This window comes from Vigna unguiculata, chromosome 1, assembly GCF_037176805.1.
Source record: "Vigna unguiculata cultivar grain cowpea cultivar isolate G323 ecotype 2 chromosome 1, ASM3717680v1, whole genome shotgun sequence".
Classification (NCBI taxonomy): Eukaryota; Viridiplantae; Streptophyta; class Magnoliopsida; order Fabales; family Fabaceae; genus Vigna; species Vigna unguiculata.
In genome coordinates, this window is record NC_140792.1 from 42,821,846 (window position 1) to 42,842,403 (window position 20,558).

The 20,558-nt window shown below is 33.2% G+C and overlaps 3 protein-coding genes across 5 annotated transcripts; all 3 read right to left on the minus strand.

The window, feature by feature from the left end:
- Nucleotides 1–585: 585 nt before the first annotated feature.
- Nucleotides 586–7,167, minus strand: CPSRP54 (chloroplast signal recognition particle 54 kDa subunit). Of its 3 annotated transcripts, none has more exons than XR_014995243.1 (16): nucleotides 6,923–7,119; nucleotides 6,711–6,852; nucleotides 6,557–6,624; nucleotides 6,348–6,449; nucleotides 5,896–6,048; nucleotides 5,726–5,803; nucleotides 5,284–5,409; nucleotides 5,070–5,172; nucleotides 4,764–4,864; nucleotides 3,150–3,287; nucleotides 2,919–3,062; nucleotides 2,624–2,699; nucleotides 1,902–1,987; nucleotides 1,674–1,799; nucleotides 1,107–1,280; nucleotides 586–787 (listed from the first exon to the last, which is right to left on the minus strand). XR_014995243.1 is itself a non-coding variant. In XM_028059113.2 (15 exons), the coding sequence occupies exons 1-15, from the start codon at nucleotides 7,067–7,069 to the stop codon at nucleotides 1,173–1,175; spliced, it is 1,698 nt and encodes a 565-aa protein (XP_027914914.1). In that variant the 5' UTR covers nucleotides 7,070–7,167; the 3' UTR covers nucleotides 874–1,172. The 3 variants fall into 3 exon arrangements, 1 of the variants encoding a protein (XP_027914914.1); XR_014995251.1 differs by lacking the exon at nucleotides 586–787 and adding an exon at nucleotides 874–962; XM_028059113.2 differs by lacking the exon at nucleotides 586–787 and having other exon boundaries at nucleotides 874–1,280; nucleotides 6,923–7,167.
- A 647-nt stretch (nucleotides 7,168–7,814) lies between these two features.
- On the minus strand, nucleotides 7,815–12,081 carry LOC114192217 (rac GTPase activating protein). Its single transcript, XM_028081863.2, has 5 exons — nucleotides 11,448–12,081; nucleotides 10,561–10,681; nucleotides 10,244–10,363; nucleotides 9,773–10,003; nucleotides 7,815–8,884 (listed from the first exon to the last, which is right to left on the minus strand). Exons 1-5 carry the CDS (start codon nucleotides 11,849–11,851, stop codon nucleotides 8,279–8,281), a joined length of 1,482 nt encoding a protein of 493 aa, XP_027937664.1. The 5' UTR covers nucleotides 11,852–12,081; the 3' UTR covers nucleotides 7,815–8,278.
- A 5,688-nt stretch (nucleotides 12,082–17,769) lies between these two features.
- LOC114173978 (Small nuclear ribonucleoprotein family protein) lies at nucleotides 17,770–19,332 on the minus strand. The gene is made up of 4 exons (XM_028058694.2): nucleotides 19,147–19,332; nucleotides 19,003–19,025; nucleotides 18,147–18,268; nucleotides 17,770–18,041 (listed from the first exon to the last, which is right to left on the minus strand). Exons 1-4 carry the CDS (start codon nucleotides 19,179–19,181, stop codon nucleotides 17,982–17,984), a joined length of 240 nt encoding a protein of 79 aa, XP_027914495.1. The 5' UTR covers nucleotides 19,182–19,332; the 3' UTR covers nucleotides 17,770–17,981.
- Between the last annotated feature and the right edge of the window lie 1,226 nt (nucleotides 19,333–20,558).

Below are 20,558 nucleotides of genomic sequence, written 5' to 3' on the forward strand. Positions count from 1 at the left end.
TTAAAATAAAATTTATCCGTATTATCCGACTAACATGGTGGAATCAATTACTCATTAAAAATATGTCCATACGTGACTTACACTCAAACGTGAATCATCATGTACATTGTAAGAGTTCTAGGGGTCCTCCCTGTTCTCGAACTCCCCGAGATAACTGCTCAGACTCCGCAAAACTTTCGATGATTCGAACAAGAAAAATACAAAATGATTTCTTTAAATGTTTTCTGTCTGCTAAATATTGCTATTCTAATCATTTTCTTTCCACGTTTTCTTAGGGAAACTAGAATATACCTCGCTATCCAAACATTGGATATAATTCACTTTATCATGTTACAATCCATTTTAACATTACTTTATTTAAAGTTCTCAATAACTTCAGTTATTTATAGGTTTAATAAAAAAGACTAATCTCTCAAAATGTATAGCATTGAAGTTTGAACTTTCACCTTATGAAAAACTCTTTTGCTATTTGACATTTGTATGAATAGTATTGTTTCTAAAAATATTGATTATTTGTGAATGATTCAAATTTACCTTATTAATTACATATCCATTCAACATTTGATTTGATTAGACAAAATCAAGTTTGTAGTTAAACTTGATTATTTACTCAAACGCAAATTTCACAAACTTGGCATTAATATCTCTTGAATAGGTTGTGTTGATATACATACACACACATTTTGGATTCTTGAACCATCCTTGCACGACTACATGCATTCTGTCTTTTGTCATCCATGCATTTTCCGATGTCAGAACTCCAACCAAAGAGGGGATAAAGTAACGTCTGCAAGTTAGAAAATCAAATGGAAAAAATATTGGAGGGTGTCTTGAATGTAACATTCCACAAACACACCAAGATAGAAGTTGAGATTGTGCAAGAATGACACGCATGCTTCTTAGATTTGTATATCCCGCACATATATGATACAACTCATCTCTGCCTAAATTACATCAAACTCCTGCACAACACTCAATGCAATATGAAATTATCTAATGATGGTAAGTAATTATTTTAGCCGAAGAAAGCTGAATCAAACAAGTTGGAGCTATATGAAGTGCTCTAATCATAAAGAATATTTTAGCTTAAGAAAGCCATATCGTACATGTTGATCACTAAAGACCGTTGATCCAGACTCTCCATTGTTCAGTTTTGAACCCTTCAGAGATGTTCAACTTTTGCTCCCAAAACCACGAGGACTTGGCCTTCCGGTTGTTGAGTCCATAAATACACTCCTTGATTCCGATCTCTTCCTCCTCCTTGCAGTGCCAGGTGGAGCCTGATACCGGAAGAATGAAGAAACCACAAATCATCAAATGTTATGTTAAGTAGCATGCACAATTGCACACACAAACACAAGCTATTATGTTCTGCATTTGTTTCACGACTTAAATAAGTAGAAGGTTCTAACTGTCTTGTGATTAGGGTTTAAGAAAAATGAAAATGACATCAAGTGATTAGGATTATTTCAGAATCATCTCATAGCATGGCTTCCATGCATGGCAGAAATACATTTTAAGCATAACACGCCAAACATGTCAAACGATGTCACACCTAAAGATGAGGTTTTGACTACCTAGTATTATTTTACACAAACTAGCTCAGTTATTTCAAAAATTAAATAAAGAAACTTGAAAAGTGTTAATTGCATATATATAGAAAATGAAATCACCTTTTCCTCCGCTTTAAGCGCTTCCTCAAGATTACTAAGTGTTGGAAGTGATCCACTTTCCATTACACCCATCAGGTTCTTCATACGAACACGCATTTGGAAAAGCTGAGCTACAAGTTGGCTTACCTGGTATATTCATTCCTCTATGTTAGGAAGTAGAGCCCTGGTAAATAGACCGCAGGTTCTAATGCACTTGGTTAAATTTGAAAGAAAATTCATTATACATACCTGCTGCTCTGTTTTCCCTGAATCAACAGCAACTCTTTTTCTCCTGACAGGGGATTCTGCCAACAGTTCCGGCTTTTCCCTCTCCTCTGGAAGTAATCAATAAAGGTTGGTTTTAATCTAGGTTTGAGAAATCATGGGGTAAAATAACAGTCAATTCTCCTTACGATAACAAAAAAGCATAAAATTAGCACTTTTATGATTTCATAACCAAGGGAATCTGGGCCCTAGGGTGTTTCTGACAAGTTTGATATGAGTTCTATGAAATGATCATTTGCACGTTGAAAATGTGCTTACCCGTAGTACATAATACGTATTACGCACTCTCAATGCATATATTATAACAAAGAAGAAGAAGAATATGGCAAATAGTATCACCATTGAAACCTATACACGTAAAAAAAAACTGTGACATTCAAGCCATAATCATCGTGGAAAACATCAATTGACTAAAAACCTAGGGGAGAATCGGTGAAGTATAAGAAACTCCGTCAAAAACACAGAAAAACAATCATTGCTGATAGATATAATTGAACTGGTAGCAAAAGCGAAAGTAAATTATCAAAGGACTAAATCAGCCAGGTAATGCAAGTCATCAACATACACTGCATGTTTCCTCTATCATTGCTAATTTCCAAAGATGCTCCCATGTCAAGAAAAAATTTACACAGATAAAGATGGTATGGGCAATTTTATTTAAAAAATGGTCAGTAGAGAAAAAGGACCAGGGGTCATTGCTTCTATCATTGCTTCCATATTCTGCAAATTCTTCTCTGCGTCTCTTATCTGAGAAGGAGTAACCTGCATCCATGTAGATTTATATGCAAATATCAAGAATTGGGAGAATATCAAGAATAATATGCAAACTATGGCAATGCTCAATTCAAGGCTCATAAACCAAAATTGGGATATAATGGTCAGATAATTCCCGTCCATCATTTGCAATTGTCATGGGGCATAACAGACGCAAAACTGTCATAAATATAATATTTAGTACAATTCAAGTGCAGGATCTCATACCTTCCCCATACCAGGAATCATTCCAATGACACGAGACACGGAACCCATTTTGGCAACAGTACGAGTTTGCTTTAGAAAATCATTGAAATCAAACTTTGCACTCATGATCTTCTTTTGCAGTTCTTCAGCATCTTCTTTACGCATCTACAACAGATGTGGTTAACAATTCATATTGAATACTTTATTTTTGTATTGTAGAAATAAAAGAAATAGAAATATAGTGAGACTTACAACTTCTTGTGCCTTCTCTACGAAAGAAAGAACATCTCCCATTCCAAGTATGCGTCCTGCCATCCGATCAGGGTAAAAAGGTTCAAGATCCTCCATTCGTTCCCCTCGTCCTACTAGTTTAATTGGCTTTCCAGATACCTGCCATCATTGAACTATCCAAGTAAACAAAATGAGAGAAGGAAAGAGATTTAGAACGGTATGTTGTATTAATCAGTTCACAGTTCTAAATGTGCTTATTCCTTTGCACTCTGTTTTCTTCATCCAAAATTTGAACGCTGTCACTTCAAAAAATCAATTAAATATAGCAAAAACCTCCCATAATTAAGGGCATGCCAGCTTCTTTACATTCACAAATTAAATGACGCATAACTAGTATACTTTGGCTCAGAAATTCAGGAGTCATATAAGTCAGGTTTAGATATCTGCCACTCATTCCAAATTCAATGTGGCTATAAGATATTTATGGACAATATTGCAAAGGCAGATCCTCCAATAAATCATGAGTAATCAGTACAGGGTGCAACATTTCCCTAGATACATACATTCACAGCATGAGAGCAAGGATGCAGCATAACATTTGTTTCCCCTTAGAAGAGTTTGTCAAAATTTCATTTCCAGGCTATTATGTTCTTGAATTGAAATACATTCCAGGGACCTATTATGTTAATACTTACCAGGATAAAAAAAAAACTGTTCTATGTTATTTCAGAGACAACATAAAAGTTGGGAGGTTGAGCCATCAAAGCGAAATAGACTAGTTGGGTGTCTAGAAGTGTTTATTTGGGCTTATGGAAGTGCCTTAGGAAATTTCTATAAACCTTTTTTACTCTATTTCAATAACCTACACTGAAAAGCTTATCAAAATAAACCCCAAGCTTACAAATAAACTCTCATTTGACAAAAAAATTTCCCAATAAATGCTTAATTAAGTCATTTACCCAGGCCTTTCACCGTCTGAAACCCAAAAGCTATCTTTAAAGGGAGAACTCCCCAAGTCTTACAAAAAGTCTTTTGGCCATATTAATTGATTAGGATTTAACACAACCATCATCCAAGAACTGGACATTTGGAGCATGCAGTTTGACTCTTTAACAAGTAACCCGAAATTAGGATGGATATACTTAACCCATAGCTAGCTCAAGGAGTACTTCAGCCATATTCCAAGCTAATGTGGGATCTTAACCCAAACTTCATCCGAGGACCAAACATTTAGAGTATTAGAGACCCAAATCTAGGATCGGATACACTTTGATACTTAACCCAAATGATAGCCAAGTTTTACAAGAAATACTTTTAGATATATTTCTAGCCAATATGGGATTTTAACACCATTGAGGGCGTTATTTCTGATCTCTAGCCTTCTGTCAGTGTAATTGACACAACACGTCCCACAAAGAACAGCTAAGATGGTATGATTTCCTTTCCTCATGCATCTATTATTCACATCTGTAAATTAAGGGAACCAACTTTGAAGAAGTTTGTAGTATTAAAATTTATGGGATAGAATGGTCAACGTTGCTTAAGACAAAAACAAATTGCAAGCTTGCAGCAAAGTTTGAAAACAAAATAGAAAATAAAAACATTTTAGGAAAGCTAAGATAAAGGCAGGCAAACCTCTTTGACACTCAAAGCTGCTCCACCTCTTGAATCACCATCAAGCTTTGTCAAGATGGCACCTGTTATTCCAATCTCAAGATTGAAAGTAGTCACTAACGCTGTACAAAGAAAATAGTAGTGTCAGAATTTTGAAATGGTTATAATGTTGGAGTATAATAATTAATAACTTTCACAAGGCACAAGATTACACCAAAGCCAAAAGAAACAGATCAGTAATATGATCATTAATTTTTTTATCATTGGACTATTTGTAGAAAAAAAAAATCCATTCATGTAAAGGAGTACAAATACACTTCTGAATACCTGCAGCTTCTTGCCCTGTCATTGCATCCACAACTAGCAACACTTCTGTTGGATTCAATGCCCTTTTAACTTCTTTCAACTCATCCATCATTGTCTTGTCAATCTGTCCAATAAGAAATACAACCGTAATCAATCAAATAAAAAATGATTCAAGAATAAACAGAAAAATGAAATAATTATTTGTTATAACATTTCCAATCCCGTAGAGAATCACCTGCAGTCTACCGGCGGTATCAACAATAACAACATCAATTTTCTTCTTTTTTGCCTCTTCTAAGCCTTGTTTGGCAATTTCTGAAGGTTTAACATCAGTACCTGCTGTATAGACAGGCACATCTACCTGATACAAGCTACAACTAAATATAAATATGATAAAATGACAGAAGAAATGAGATAAGTGAAATAATATTAATTAGGTCTCTAATGTCTGATTCAATTGGTTAAAAAAATCCATATTTTAAGAGCCTAATATAGATCAATAAATACACTGAAAATGCCTAAGAGAAAATATAGCTGGATACCAAAGCACTGCCTAACAACACAAACATAACACCCCATAAAACACATCACTTCCACTTCAATACTTTCTTCATCAGTTTTGTGGTAGTAGCAACAGAATCTGAGGGACCAACTTCAATGCAATAAAATTCCAGTACCTGTTTTCCCAAAATAGAAAGCTGGTCAATAGCAGCAGGTCTATATACATCGCCAGCAACCAGCATGCAACTTTTTCCCTGAGATAAAATTGAAACGATTAGCTTCAAATTTTCAGTAAGGTGCAGGAACTACAAACTACAAGGAGGTAGAATAAGTGAGAAAAAAACACCTGTTTCTTGAGATAATTTGCCAACTTTGCACAGACGGTTGTCTTCCCAACTCCTTGCAGTCCAGCCAATAAAATGACAGTGGGACCAGATTTGGCAAAAACCAGTTCAGAAACCTCTCCACCCATCAATTGTACAAGTTCATCATGTACAATCTGCAAAACCCAATGATCAGCACAACACCCATTTCATTATTGTATAGATATTCAGTACTCAGAACAAAATAGAACAATATCCTATACAGATCTCACTTTTACTGCATGTGAAATATGCACATATTACCAAGACAAACCAAAATATGCATAAACAGGCAATAGTACAATAGTGCTATAATGCAAAAGTCATACGGTGCATTCCATACCACAAACTCCAAATGCAGTTTGACAACCCTCACCCAACATAAAAGAAAAAGGAGATAAAATCAGTTGAATTCAAATGCAAAGTTCAGATTTACCTTAACCAATTGCTGATCCGGTTTCACCCCTCGAATGACACCAACACCCACAGCCTGATCACTGACAGACTGCACAAACCTTCTGACAACAGGAAGACTAACCTGCCAAAACAACACGCATCTACTTAAGGCCCTGTTTGTTTACCACTTTCAAAAACAGTTTCCTAGAATCTGTGACAACTCAAAATCATGTTAAAAAGAAAACTTACATCGGCTTCTAGAAGAGCTCTCCTAATATCTCGCATAGGCTCCACAATGTTCTCTTTAGACAAAACCTCTACACAGATAAACAAACATACAAATCATTTCAACAACAATCTAAACAATGTAATAAGTCCTTAATTCTAGTAAAATTTGGAAAACCTTCTCCTTTGAGTTTGTTCCATGCAGTCTCAAGGCCACTTGTCAATTGGCCAAACATTTCAGCCCTCACCACTACTCCGCGCAGGTCCCTTCTCACGGCCACACCCTTGGAGTTGGAGTTCACCCAACCCCATACCTCTTTCTGCGACACAACCCTAATTAGTTTATTAATTATCACAGAACGTGTTTGTGTTAAACAGTAAGCAACATACCGCGAACCAGTTTCTGGAAGATAAGGAAGCGTTGGTGGAAGAAGGAGAGAGCTTCACTGGTTTGGCAGAAGAAGAACGCAGGGTTCTGTTGTGAGAGAAAGAAAGGGAAAGAGTGGAGAAATGGCGGGAACCTGCTACTGCTTCCATGTCTTCTTCTCTGCACAACCTCTCAAGCTTCCTTTCTATCTGTTATCCACACCCACAACTCAACATTGTAACAACGTGGCATGCCTCAATGTTTCATCAATTTTACGTTTTTTTTTAGTATCTATTCATGATTAGTAATTAAAAAATATGACTCGTCAATTTTAATGAATTTTGCAATCACTTTGTTATTTAAAAAATTAATTAATTTGTTTAAGAAATCCGGAAAGTAATTAGAACTCGGTTTTATTCATATATCTTATTATTGATCATAGTATACCGATTTGGTATTTATTTTTACCTTTTTATCTTCCTATTACGCTGTATAACTTATTTTATTTAACTTAATCAACTTAAAAGGAATTTTTTTATAATTTTGAATACTTTTTTATATATTAAATATTTAAAATATTAATATTTTTTAATTAAATTTTCGTCATTTATCTACATTTGTTTACCTCTTAAGAAATGTTGTGAGATATTAAGAAAACGTGTCTGGTAATATAAATACAATATTATACTTAATATATGACTGATTTTTATTATTTTAATTAAAAATATTTTGAATAAATTTTTTTTTTTGCTTTTCTTAATTTCTATGTCATCACTTTAAAGAGACTGACCTGATTAACGCATTTTAATTAAATTAATAAAAATATTTGTAATCTTTATAATTTAAAACCTGAAATAATTTTAAAATCATTCATCACACATTGAAATGGTAACTTATTTCTATCAGTCCATCATGTTTCATATGTTGAAACCATCCCTTAAATATTCCAAACTGACATACATAGGGTCATTCATACAAAAAAATGTGTTGAACAAAGCATACAGACACAACTTTGAATTCGTTAAATTCTATACTTCAGCAACGGAAAGAAAATCGTTAGGAAAGTCTGCATGGTTAATGACAGAGAATAAAGAAACATGGTTAAAAAACTCAGCAAGAAACAACAACAGAAAAAACACAACACCAAACTAGTAGTAGTTGTAGTAGTAGTTGTAGTAGTAGTAGTGAGAATTTCCCAACGTGGAAACACAAACAGAGATCTCCCCTTTAAACCTTCTCCTTTCCCTTTCCTTCCCCATGTTGGTGCCTTCACAACATTGATGTGCTTCAACAATTATGCAGAAACATTATGGGAGTACCACTTTTCTTCTGTCATCCTGTCCCTCAGGCAGCAAGATAGAAGGATCAGACAGAACCTTTCAACGCCAAGCTTCAGCCAACTCCGTTCTTGAATTTATTCGCCCAATGATGGCAGTTCCGAGGTTCTTCTCTGCAGCTCCTGCTACTGGAAGTTCCATCACCTTTTTGGAACATTTGTCCATATCATAAGTACTCAACTGAAGGCTTTTGCTCCTGCAAAATTTTGCAGGATCCCCTTTTGTCTGCCCAGTGGTGAGGCCACAGTCTTGAAGCCCAATTGCAAAAGAGCAAATTTGAGACAAAAGATTGCAAGGACAATTGTCAACCAACAACCTATTTCCAGCAGAAATCAAATTTTGGGTAGATGTCGGCAAACTTTTGGATTCAGTTTCACAGCCATCTTCAGCAAGATGACTAGGGCTTTGTTGAGATGGCTCTGCAGTGACAAATAATGTATCTTCTTCATCGTCACTGCAATCTTTTGGAACCTTGTGTAGCATTTCTGAATTGCTATGGTGTCCATCATCGTCAAAAGAATTAAGATCTGGAACAGGATTTGATTTTACAATAGACTCCTCTCTTTCCTTAAGTGTCTTTACGACCAGTGTCTTGAGAAAATTCATGACTTGTACTGCATACATCAAAGCAGTCAAAGGATCTGCCATCTGTAGTTGACATGCCACAGAAATACTGTTATTGCGATGTAGACTAAACATAACCACAGAAAAATATTACAATTTTGCACAGCATGGTAGAATCAAGATTAATGGAGAAAAAACACATTGCTACTGTTGCAACGCAAATCAACCATAACCTTTGGCCAAACAGTGATTTTACATGGCAAACTAAAAAATTTTAGGAATGCAAGAAACCACTGCCAAATTTACGTGGTACTAAACTGAAATTTGGTTCTGAATATTCATAAGAATTAAAAGGAAAGGTTCCAGTTTTACACAGACCTCTCTGGTTTGAACATTTCATGCCATTCTGAAGAATATTCAACCATCTAAAAGATCTTCTATAGTTCGACAACAAGCACGTGATTTAGAACAATGAACCTAGGCTACAAATCTAGTCCTCTGGGGAAGTGTACTCACTTGGACTAGGGTATCAGAGTCTCTGAGGAAGATAAAATCTCAAAATTACTAAGAAAAGGCAAAATGATTACAGTGGTGGCCAATCTATAGACTCAACATGATAAGTTAACCTTATTCTAGATTAGAATAAGATAATCCAGCATACCATATATTCCCGTAATAACTAACATTATCAAACACATAGCCTTGATTTCAAAATTAAAATCCTAAAACTACTAGCCTTTATACATCACCCAGATCTTCAAAAATATGATGAATCCCTTTTAAGGGTGAAAAAACTATTTGTGCAAATCTTTTTTCACCAAATTTTGTATTCCTTCAGTTGAAGACATACAATCATTGAAATTGTACTCAATAAGATGGGGTTGACTTGCATTGTAAGAATTCAATAACAAAAATCGGGGCTAAGAATAGAACTGTAAACTACATTTGAAACAGAAAATGATCTAGTCTTACTTGGGTCATGTTTGGTGCGAAAACCATTGCAACATTACGTGCATTCATCTTGTTCAAGCTTTCCATTTGAGCAACATCTGCCATTAAGTTTATTGCCCAATCTAGCAAGGCAGCTTCTGTTGGAGGAAGAAGCCTCACAAGCTGAGCACATTCTTCTTCTGATTGGGATTGCATTACCTGCTCGGGGGAGAGAGGGTCCAATACCCCAGTAGGTAGTTCTCTGAACCAAGCCTGTGAAGGAACACAAGCACATCAAAATTAATGAAATAATCTCTTCAATGCATCCACCACTCTACCCATTGGTTGAAAAAAGGAAAAAATTTAACATTAGCATATTATTAAATTCAACTACACAACTTTCAAATAGAAGACCAGACCAAAATCCAACAATCCTAGACCCTAATTCTGAATAAGTCTCAAAATAATTAGAAAAACATAACTGTGTGATCTTGAAGGGGAAAAAATAGTTACCTTTATGAGACCTGCCAAGCAGTGCACATCAATGCCATCTGGTACAACTCCTCTGTTCAATTGTTCCCTCACAAACTCCTCTTGACCGTTTTCAGCATTGATTCTGAAGATTCCTTCAGCCTGTATGTATACATTTAAATCTCAAGATTCAAGTCTAATTAAAATTTTAAAAAAATAAAACAATTATACAAAAGGTATCTATTAAATCACAAGCAAAACATGGTAAAAACCAATTATACTATTAAAGAAACACACTTCTTCAAAACACCTTTACATTCTCAACAAGGTAAGGAAGAACTAAGAGCTGGGATAAATACCTGCAGGCCTCCTTGTGCATACAAATGTCTCTGCATTAACAGCAGTATTGTAGGTACACTATTTCCTCTGGCGTCAAAAGAGAGCTGCATAGATTCTGTTGAAACTCCAAAAACATTTGCACTACAGATAGCAAATAAAAAATATATCAACGTTTAGGGGATAATAGAATTAAGGATACATGCACCGAACACATAATGAGCCAGGTATAGGAGAAGATCGCTAAAAAGTAGTTGAACCAGGGTTTATCATTACTTGCCGGGTCAGTAGCAAGAAATAATCAATTGTTTATGAACAAACAAGTAAATAGAATGACCTTTCCCTGCCTCTCATTTTTCTTATACCGTTTACTTTTTACAATGAACCAAATCCACTTCAGAAAAAGGACAACTTACACTTTATCAGTACGAAATTAACTACAAATTATATATGGATAACATGACAGAAACCTCTGACTGAAAAAAAAGAGTATAATTATGTCCTAGAGAGCCTTCAATTGTATCTACCATTCAACCCTTTTAGAAAGTAAGACCAGTGTAAATCTAAATCATGCGAGCAGACACTGAATCAAAGGAATGCTATATCCATGTCTATGCAATGATTGAACCACATCAGCACAGAATAACCTAAAAAACTTGATATGGAAACATAAACTTGTAAATTCCACCTCATCTGTTAAGAACAGGATACCAATTTTAAAATTCTATATCACACAAGTTCAATTAATACCACTCTAGCCATGAAACAAAAAAGAAGCCCATTAACTAAGATTTCTAACAAAAACTCTTTTCAGAACCCAGCCTCTTAGAATAAAGTACCAATCCAATGACAGCAAATTTCTAAGAAAGATTAAATTTAGAAGAAACCCCAAGTTTCCTTGAGAACATACCTAGCACTGGGGGACCTCCTGGGAACTTCTGGCTCAAACTCAACAGGCAAACCGAGAAACCCATGGAAGCGATCGAAGGTGACATGAGCCACGTGCCTCACATTGGAAGGCCACCCAATCTCCATGGAAGAAGAAGTAGAAGAAGCTGTAGTGCTGCACCCAATCAGAGACTTCCGAAACGTAGCTATCAAAAGGGTCAAAATAGAAAGCTGATCCCTTTCTCTTTCCCTTTTTCTCTCTTCTTCTTCCTCTTCTTCTTCTTCAGCTTCCAAATCCAAAGGGGACTGTGGCAGCACCCTTTCTTCCACAGTGGGAGCGTTAATAAGGGAACTTGGGTGCGACCCATCATTGGGTGTGAGACCACCACAGCTTGACGATGAAGGCAACTGAAGCACTTCCGTCATATTTGATTCTTTCCCTTCCCACCACTTTTAATAACAACAACAATAACAATAATAATAATAATAATAATATATTAATTATTATTATTATTATGTTATTATTAGTATTATTCTTCTCCTTCTCCTAATTCCAATTTCCTCACCGAAAAAAGCCAAGATTTTGGTGGAGTAGAGTTTCCTTCAAGAAAAGGGTCTCGGAAGGTGAGACGTTACCATCATTACTGTGCCTTCGGAGACGAATCATGTCATATAAGAAAGAAAAGAAAAAGAAGAAGATGCGGTTGTTGGAAATGGTTAGGGTGAACTGCAGAAGAAGAGAGAGAAAGAAATGTGCATAATGTAAGAATTGTTGTTGCTATTATTATTCTTCTTCTTATTATTATTATTTATTAATTATTAATGTTTGTTCATCTTTTTGGTGGTGGCATTGGGGATGCTTTCCACCTCACACCTTGCCAATCTGGTACTCATATTATTTCTTCCCAGATTCACTCCCAAAGATCACACCTTTGACCCCACTTTTCCTCAACACCCTCTGGGTCTCACTTAATATACCAATCTTTTACCATTCTTAATACCATATTAATTACATACAAATATCTCACATAGCACTTTTAGCAAACAGTTTATGTATGCACAGTAACACACTTTTTACATTAACCACACATTCATATGCATACACTTATCCACAATTAATAACCAGTTTCTGCATTAACTCCACATGTTAATCTGATTTTGTATAGATAATAACATTACCAAATTTTGTAACTTTATGATCATAGAAATCAGTCTTGTCTTTTAAATGACATGCTTTAAATAACGTTTTCTTTCAATTCACACAATTACAGACTAATCTTTTTTGACAAGATCAACACAAGTTATCTGTTACATAATTACTAGATCTGATCTAACAGTTCACTTTTAATGCTTATACACTGTTAAGAACCAACTTTAAATTTTCATTGGAAAACGAAAACTGTCATTGAATCAAGTTCTGACCTAATGTATTAAAGAAACTTAATTACAGTTATTAACATGTCAGCTTTAGTCCAATTCTGTGTGCAGCATTTCAGTTGGGGTGAACTTATTGCAAGATTAATGGCAGCAGCAAAAATGAATGTTATGTTTTGAAATTGAGCTAGTGTAGGGTGGCGTGTGAGTATGTAATGTACCATTAGTCTCTTAATTTGTGTGTCCATTTCATAGGGAATAACAAGCATTACTCTCACACACCAAACCAATCTAAAGTCCAAAATCCAACAAGATGATGAATGAAGCCATGATCACGACGTGTGAGAACAAGACATCAGAGGTGTACGCTAACCATTCGCTAGTGTGTTCACTGCCCTATCTATTTCCAACTTTTTTTTCACTGAATTGTCACCGTTTTCTCTTCTTGGAACCTACTATTTTTAATGTTGTGCATGCTTTTTGGTTGGGGTCATTTTAACTGTGCATGTTTGTGAAGAAGCTCTCTGTGTAGGGTTAGTGTTGCTAAAATCTACCTAAACAGATTATGAAATGGTGGTGTGCACCCACTCCACCACTCCCTGGTCCACATGCAACTCCACCACATAACATCAGAGGTTAAATCATCTCAGAAACTCTAATATTGTCTCCACATGTCTTTAACATCGTTGTCACTGTCTCAGAAAATTTAATAAAGATAAGGTTTTGCAACATCTTCTGATCATGGCCTTTCATACTCGGGAAAGGTAGATTAGTGTAGCTCTAAACCATAACCATCTTATGAGTATAATAATACTATCACATTCTTCACAGTAAAATTCTAATTAGTAATACCAGTGTGGTGTTATGTGACTGTGTTTCTTTCATTGAAAGGATGAGATTTTGTGAAGTGGAGGTGTTGAAAATTGGAATTTTATTTTTTATGTTATTTTATATGTTGTATTTTAAAAGATTAAAAAGTGTCCCTTTCATTCACATGTCAAGAGTTTATATATTAACATGTTTCTTATATTTTCAAAATGAATAATAAAATTTTTAGGATTCGTGTCTAGAAAGTTAAGCAACGAAATTGAGTCTTTTTCAATCTTAATCAATTAGTTGTAGTCATATTTTACATTTTTTTTTCACTGTGTATCATAGACTTGATTATTAAATCTGTTGAAATTGAAATAAATTGTTATATTATTTTTAAAATTTTAAAAATAAACTATCCTAACAACAAACAAAACATGTAAAATTGTTTTCGGTTAAAAAAAAACATGTACATATTGAATTGTTTTTAATCTATATCATAAAAATAATTTGTTACTTTTGCTACCTTTTTTTTTGTCATTTATTTGTTGTTTTCGACAACCTATGTGCTTAATTTCGATAATGTGTTGTCATAAAAATAATTGATTTTTCTAAGGATGTCTAAATAATGCCACGTGTGACTGCTTGTTAAAAATTATACTTAAACGATATTTTTGTCCAATTGTTTTTTACTCTTCACAATTAAACTATTATGAATGCAATGTATTTGGTAGATTGTTACATTATTTTTGCATTAAAGAATTCGTCATTGTAAAAAATTATCTCATGTGTCCATTGCATTCTTTCTGTTTGTTTTGGTATATATCAATCTCAAAAGTTCACCCCAAAAATTAAAAAAGAGATTTAACATTATATATGTTGTTTCAATATTCCATAAACATTTTCTTGTGAATGAGGTTTGGATTAGTTTGGGAAAGGATAGAACAAGGAACAACGTGCGCAATGACTTTGCTTGGGAATTAAAGCAGCACGCAACCATGGAGGCTTTTTTGCAATATGAATCTAGCTGGTGTTGTTAATCAATTAAATTTAAAGTTTTACTTTGAAAAAATATATTTTATTAAATGTATACCATATTATCAAAATAAAGTTCTAAATTTAATTGGAAAACATCTTTTATTACTTTTTTTTCTCACTGTCATAGTTTTGAAAGATTTTTGTTTTCATTTCATTTTTATTTTCAATGTTAGAAAACACTAATTTCAATTTTTTATTATATGTTTATCCTTCACTTGATATTTAATTAATTTACATATATACACATTTATTATAATGAAGAAATGAGAATAATAATAATAATAATAGTACTAAAAAAATTATTATAGTTTAAGAGAACTTATTACATTCTTTTATTTCTTCAAAAGAATCGTTAAACGAAACTTAAAAAAAGGAGAAACTAATTTAAAGTTATAATTCTCACCAGAAACATGATTTCAAGAAAGCAGATATAGATTTCAGAGGTGGAGTGGAATAAATGAATAACATGTTGTCTCTTGTTAATATATGGGTACTATATGTAATATAAGGTTGTATTTTAAAACTTAATCAACAAATGTTGTTGGGATGCTAATTGCTTAAGCGGGGGCAATAAAAAACAATAAAAATAAAGGCTTAAATATATATTTAGTTCTACTTTTTTTTTGTTTTATTCAATTTGATTCTTTTTTCGTTTTATGTTCAATTAGGTCTGTACATGTCACGTGTCAACTCTTGGTTTTTTTTTTTTTTAATTTTTTTTTAAATCTTTTAAATTTTTTTTTAATTTTTTTTTTAATTTCAAAAAAATGGTCCACGTGTCAAGTCACAGTTGTGCCACGTGTCAATGCTAGTGTCACGTGTCAGTTTGTGGTAGTATAACTTTTGTTTTTAAATTTAATTCCTATATTCGTTATTTTTGTTCAATTTAGTCCCAATTTTTATTAAAATAAATTAATTTTGTCCCTTTCAAATTGTCACTAAATTTAATATTTTTTATACAAATTATATTAATATCTTTTCTAAAATTGACCTTTGAATTTATTATTTTTAAATTTAATTATAAATTATTAAATTTAATTATAAATTGAATAAATTCTTATATTTAATTTCTAAATAAAATATAATTATTTAAAATATTATAAGAATATAATTATTAATTTTTTTCTAATATTTATATTCTAAAATATTTTTAAAATTGATTTATAAAAATATTTTAAATAACGGAAATAATTACTATTTTCATCCAACATGAAGAAATATATAACACTATTTTCTAATTAAAAAAGACCTTTCCTAAAAGCGCTAATTACACCTGCTAAAAATAACGGAAATAATGAATAGTGACCAATAAAAAGATTTAAAATAAAAGGTTTAGAAACCAATTCAAATCATACTTGAAAAAGATCAAAGTACTGATTTTTTTTTAACGGTTTAGAAACCAGTTCACCATTCAAAGCCGGCTTTAAAATCGGTTTTAAAAATTAGATTTCTAAGAAAAAGGAGGAAAGTGCCATTAATTAAAATCGGCTAAATACTAGTTTTAAAATAAGCACAACAAATGCTTTGGATTTGATTGGGCACCAATGCACCAAGCTGCTTACTTAACAAGTTATCATGACGCGAGATACCAGAAAAATAAGATATGAAAAATACCAAGCAAGGTCATGAACTTCTAGTTGTCTCATTGAGATCTTTTGGATCTGCCTTCACTTAGGAAATGTCCATTCAAAGGGTCTTGTAGATTTAAGATAAGGGTGAGACAATTTTAGCAAAAACTCTGGTAGTGAGTCGCCCACATCCAAACTGAAATATAAACACCTGCATACTTCATCCAATTCAATTGATCCGATTGCATCCTTTTACTTTAAAAAAAAAAAAAACATACCAGAAACTCAAGTACAGACATCCAGAAACTCAAGTACAGACATCCGGAATCCCATTAAGTTCCAAGACCAATTTCATACACAAATAAAATTTAAACACAAAAAGTTGAAAAATTAACCATATCAGAAGAAGCATGCAAACGAAATATCCACAGAACATCATAAATCTCGAAAGCGGGTACTGGAAAATATCTTATTAAACACGAACCATACAAGCTGGATCATACAATCTTATCATAGTTTGAAGCAAACAATCATGACAATTATACCATTCTAGAAAACCAGAACTTGTTAAGTCTCTAAAATGCTCTCTTGGAGATCAGAGTAAAAAGCGCAGACAAGTGGAAGTCATGTTTTTTGTCTTCAAAACAAACTATGAACCCCACCCTGTTTTAAAAACAAATGTTCACCCAAAATCTTGTTTTAAAAAACCAGGAAATGCATCCCTCAGCATTGCACAAAATTGCAGGACGCCGTGTTCCAACTATATTGCAGCCAAAGAAACATATTTCTACAAGAAAGCAAAACACATTGGTCACATCTTCAAATCTGCAAGTTGTGCAAACAAGCGACAATACCCAGAGATCAATTGGGTTGAGTAGAGTTGCACTGAACTTAAATCTAGACATGATATAAACAGTGAAATTATCCAAGGTAAAATTATAAAACACATTAAGCATAGATCATAAAAGTACCCAAGCTAAATACTTCTCCAGACATTACTGTTTGGAAGATTCTTACAACTATAACCACTCCCAATTTTCTCCTCAAACTCGTAAATCATGCAACAAGATAAAATAGACTAAAAGAAAAGAAAATTAGCAACAAGATGACTCAATATGTAAAAACCACAACAATTTATCCAATAAAATATATATTGAGTAGAACCATCTATCATTAAAGCCAAGCATATCTTGAATTCAAATGTTGAGGTAGATAAAACGTTTAACAGTAGATAAAGAAGCAATGGCAGAGAAAATACTCAAATAACACAGATAATAACTATGATAAAGAAGCTGTGAAGAGAACAAAAAAATATGAAGAAGGAATGAAATGACAAGGCTACTGGAAGCATTCAAACATGTATGACCACACAGCTACAAACATTCAAACAAATCAACTTAAAATTACGTATAACAACAAATATGGTTCCTAACTCCATACCGAAACTTCAAATAGCTCAAACAACAACCCCATATTTAGACTTAGCAGATACAGAAAGAGATTCAGAGCTTTCCGTGTTAAATACAATATAAAAAGACAAGGAATACTTCGCTATGAGGGATAAATACGAATATTTCAATAGAGTCAAGTCACAGCCAAAATCATAGGTCACCCCCACAACTTAGCCAGAAACAAACCCTGAATTAGTGACCAAGATAACCCTCTTAAGATCCCCAATTACAAGCTACTCTCAACAGCTACATTGTTCAAATACACGACTATTAAAACCAGAAAATGTACTTATAAATGTTTACAATAAACAGGGATCAGGTTCTGTTCACGGGTTCAAGCGCCTCAACAGTGACCACACTGTTTCCTCTAATTACCTGCAGAAAGGGAACAAAATTATCAATTTAAAATCCAACATCATAATCTATAAAACAACAATACCTTGACCAGCGATGTTTAAAAGAAGATGCAAAAGAACTCACCACCATCCCTATGTCAGTTTTCTCATTGCCATTCACTTCCACGGTGTTGTCAACAACTAAATTCATAAACTGGTCAAAGCCACGGAGAGTACCAACAATCATGCGATTAGCATTCAGTTTGACTGCAAGAAAGAACCCAGCAATTAGTATAACTTATCACCCAATTGCAATACATCTTTCCAGATATAAGGCTCTTTAACTAATAGGTTTAGGTTTTCATTTTATTACATATGTGCATAGTAATTAGACATACATCAGTAAAAATGAAAATAATAACAATAAATATACATGCTATAGACATTAGATATACATAACGAAAAAACAAAATAGACAAAAACAAGTATACGCATTCCCTGATGAGTACAGATTTACGAACATGTGACAAAGTAACTAATAAGGACGTTTCCACAAACCCAGTTATAAAAGTGTAATGACACTCTGTGACTAGCACAAACACTTGTCGCGACTTTCTCTGTAAGCTAAAATGTCCGCAGCTCTCATACATAATGAAAAAACAATCATTGTCAAAGAAACGATACAAAACTTGAAATATCAGACATTGACAACGTAAATTCTAAAGTGAAGAAAAAAAAACAGCTGAAACTACAACAAGACTAGAGCATATTTCCTTCCCCGCAGTTATTTCATAAAATAGAACAAAACCGCTTAACCTACGCTAAACTCAACGCGAAAATACAAAGATAGTGAAATTTGGAGTTTAACGATAAACCCTGAACCCTAAAATACAAGACCGACACTCCACCTCGAAAAAAAACATATGGTCCGATTTAGAAAACAAAACACGAAAAGGTTAAGATACAGAATGAGAGAAGCAACAATAGAGAATCACACTTACTCTGGAGCTTCTTGTCCATGTACCTGCGCATCCCCCAAACAAAAGACAATTGCAGATCAATTCGAAGCGAGTGTAGCGAAAATTGAGAAAATTAAAACGAAGAAAGTAAATAAAATTGAAGTAAAGAATGGTAAAAGCACTTACTTCTTCAAATCCGGTGGTTGCCCTGATCTGCTCATGGTGATGAGATGAAAAATGACAGTAGCAAAGAAAATTTGGTTCACTTCACGACAGTGCCAAAACCAAAACCTAACTTCGGTGGCAATGTTCCCTCTTCTTTGTACTTTGAAGCCGAGCACGAAAAATTAATGTTAATTGCTCCTAGGCCCATGGATCTCTGATGCGAGAAATCACGGACCAAAATAAGGGGAAGCCCATTTCAATGCTTAAGGCCCGTTTGTTTAATATTTTCTTTAATAGGAAATTCTATTTTTAGAGTTAAGTTATGCAAAATGTAAAATATTTTCAGTCAATTGTCAAAATATATTTAATTTTCATAAAAATTTAAAATAAATGCACTAAATTTTATTTTCAAATAACATTGGGAGATCTTCTAATAATAACATAGTTTGACTATAAATAAATAATTACATAATTTGACGCGAAAAAATATATTTAATTAACTTAGTCATAAACCCGTGTTGTGTACGATAGTTTAGTTTATAAATGTATTAGATGATATTTTAGTTAAATAAAAATTAAGTATATAATCGAACAATATGATATATTTTATAATTAATATGTACCTTACGTTAGTAGAGTAGAGAAAAATAAAGTAAAGTAATTTAATGTAGGAAATTTTTTTATATTTATATAGTGAACTAAAGTAGTAAATATACACCGGTGCTGCATAGTTTTGGTCGCACTTTTTTTTACATTTGGTTTCGATTTCATACATAAAGCATATTTAGGGGAGGTAAAAGGTGGTGAAGTTTTTGTTTTGGTTGTCAACCGAAGTCAAAAATCAATATTATGTTTGGATTCACAATAAAATTGAGGTCATGAGTCTTTAAAATTACGTAATTATTTTAAATTATGATGGTTTTTTACTTTGATTAGTTGTTGAATCAAGATTATATGGAGGACATTTGACTTCAGTTATTGAATAAATCGAGACCATATACCATTAAAATTAATAATTAATTTAAATTTAGATGGGGTATTTGGCTTTGGTTTTCACACAAACCAATGTCAAGTGTGGTTTGTATGCTTCACTTGAGACAACAACCGAAACCAAAGTGGGTCTTTTTTTTAAATATTTTTTTTTTTGTTTTGGTTTGTTCCCACATTTGAAAGTTGTATATATTTTCAAAATGAATTGAGACATAAAAGTAATCAAAAATTGAAAAAATATCACATGGTTGTTATATGTTTTGATTCCACGATAACTAAAGTATGTAACACGATTTAAAATTCTCAAACCGCACTAGTGATAAGTGTTTTTTAGTTTATGAACTTAAATACGAAATTGTAATTAATTTTGATATGAAACTTTTAGATATTTTGGTCATAGACTTTCAAAAATAAATGAATATAATTTTTCAAATTCAATTACC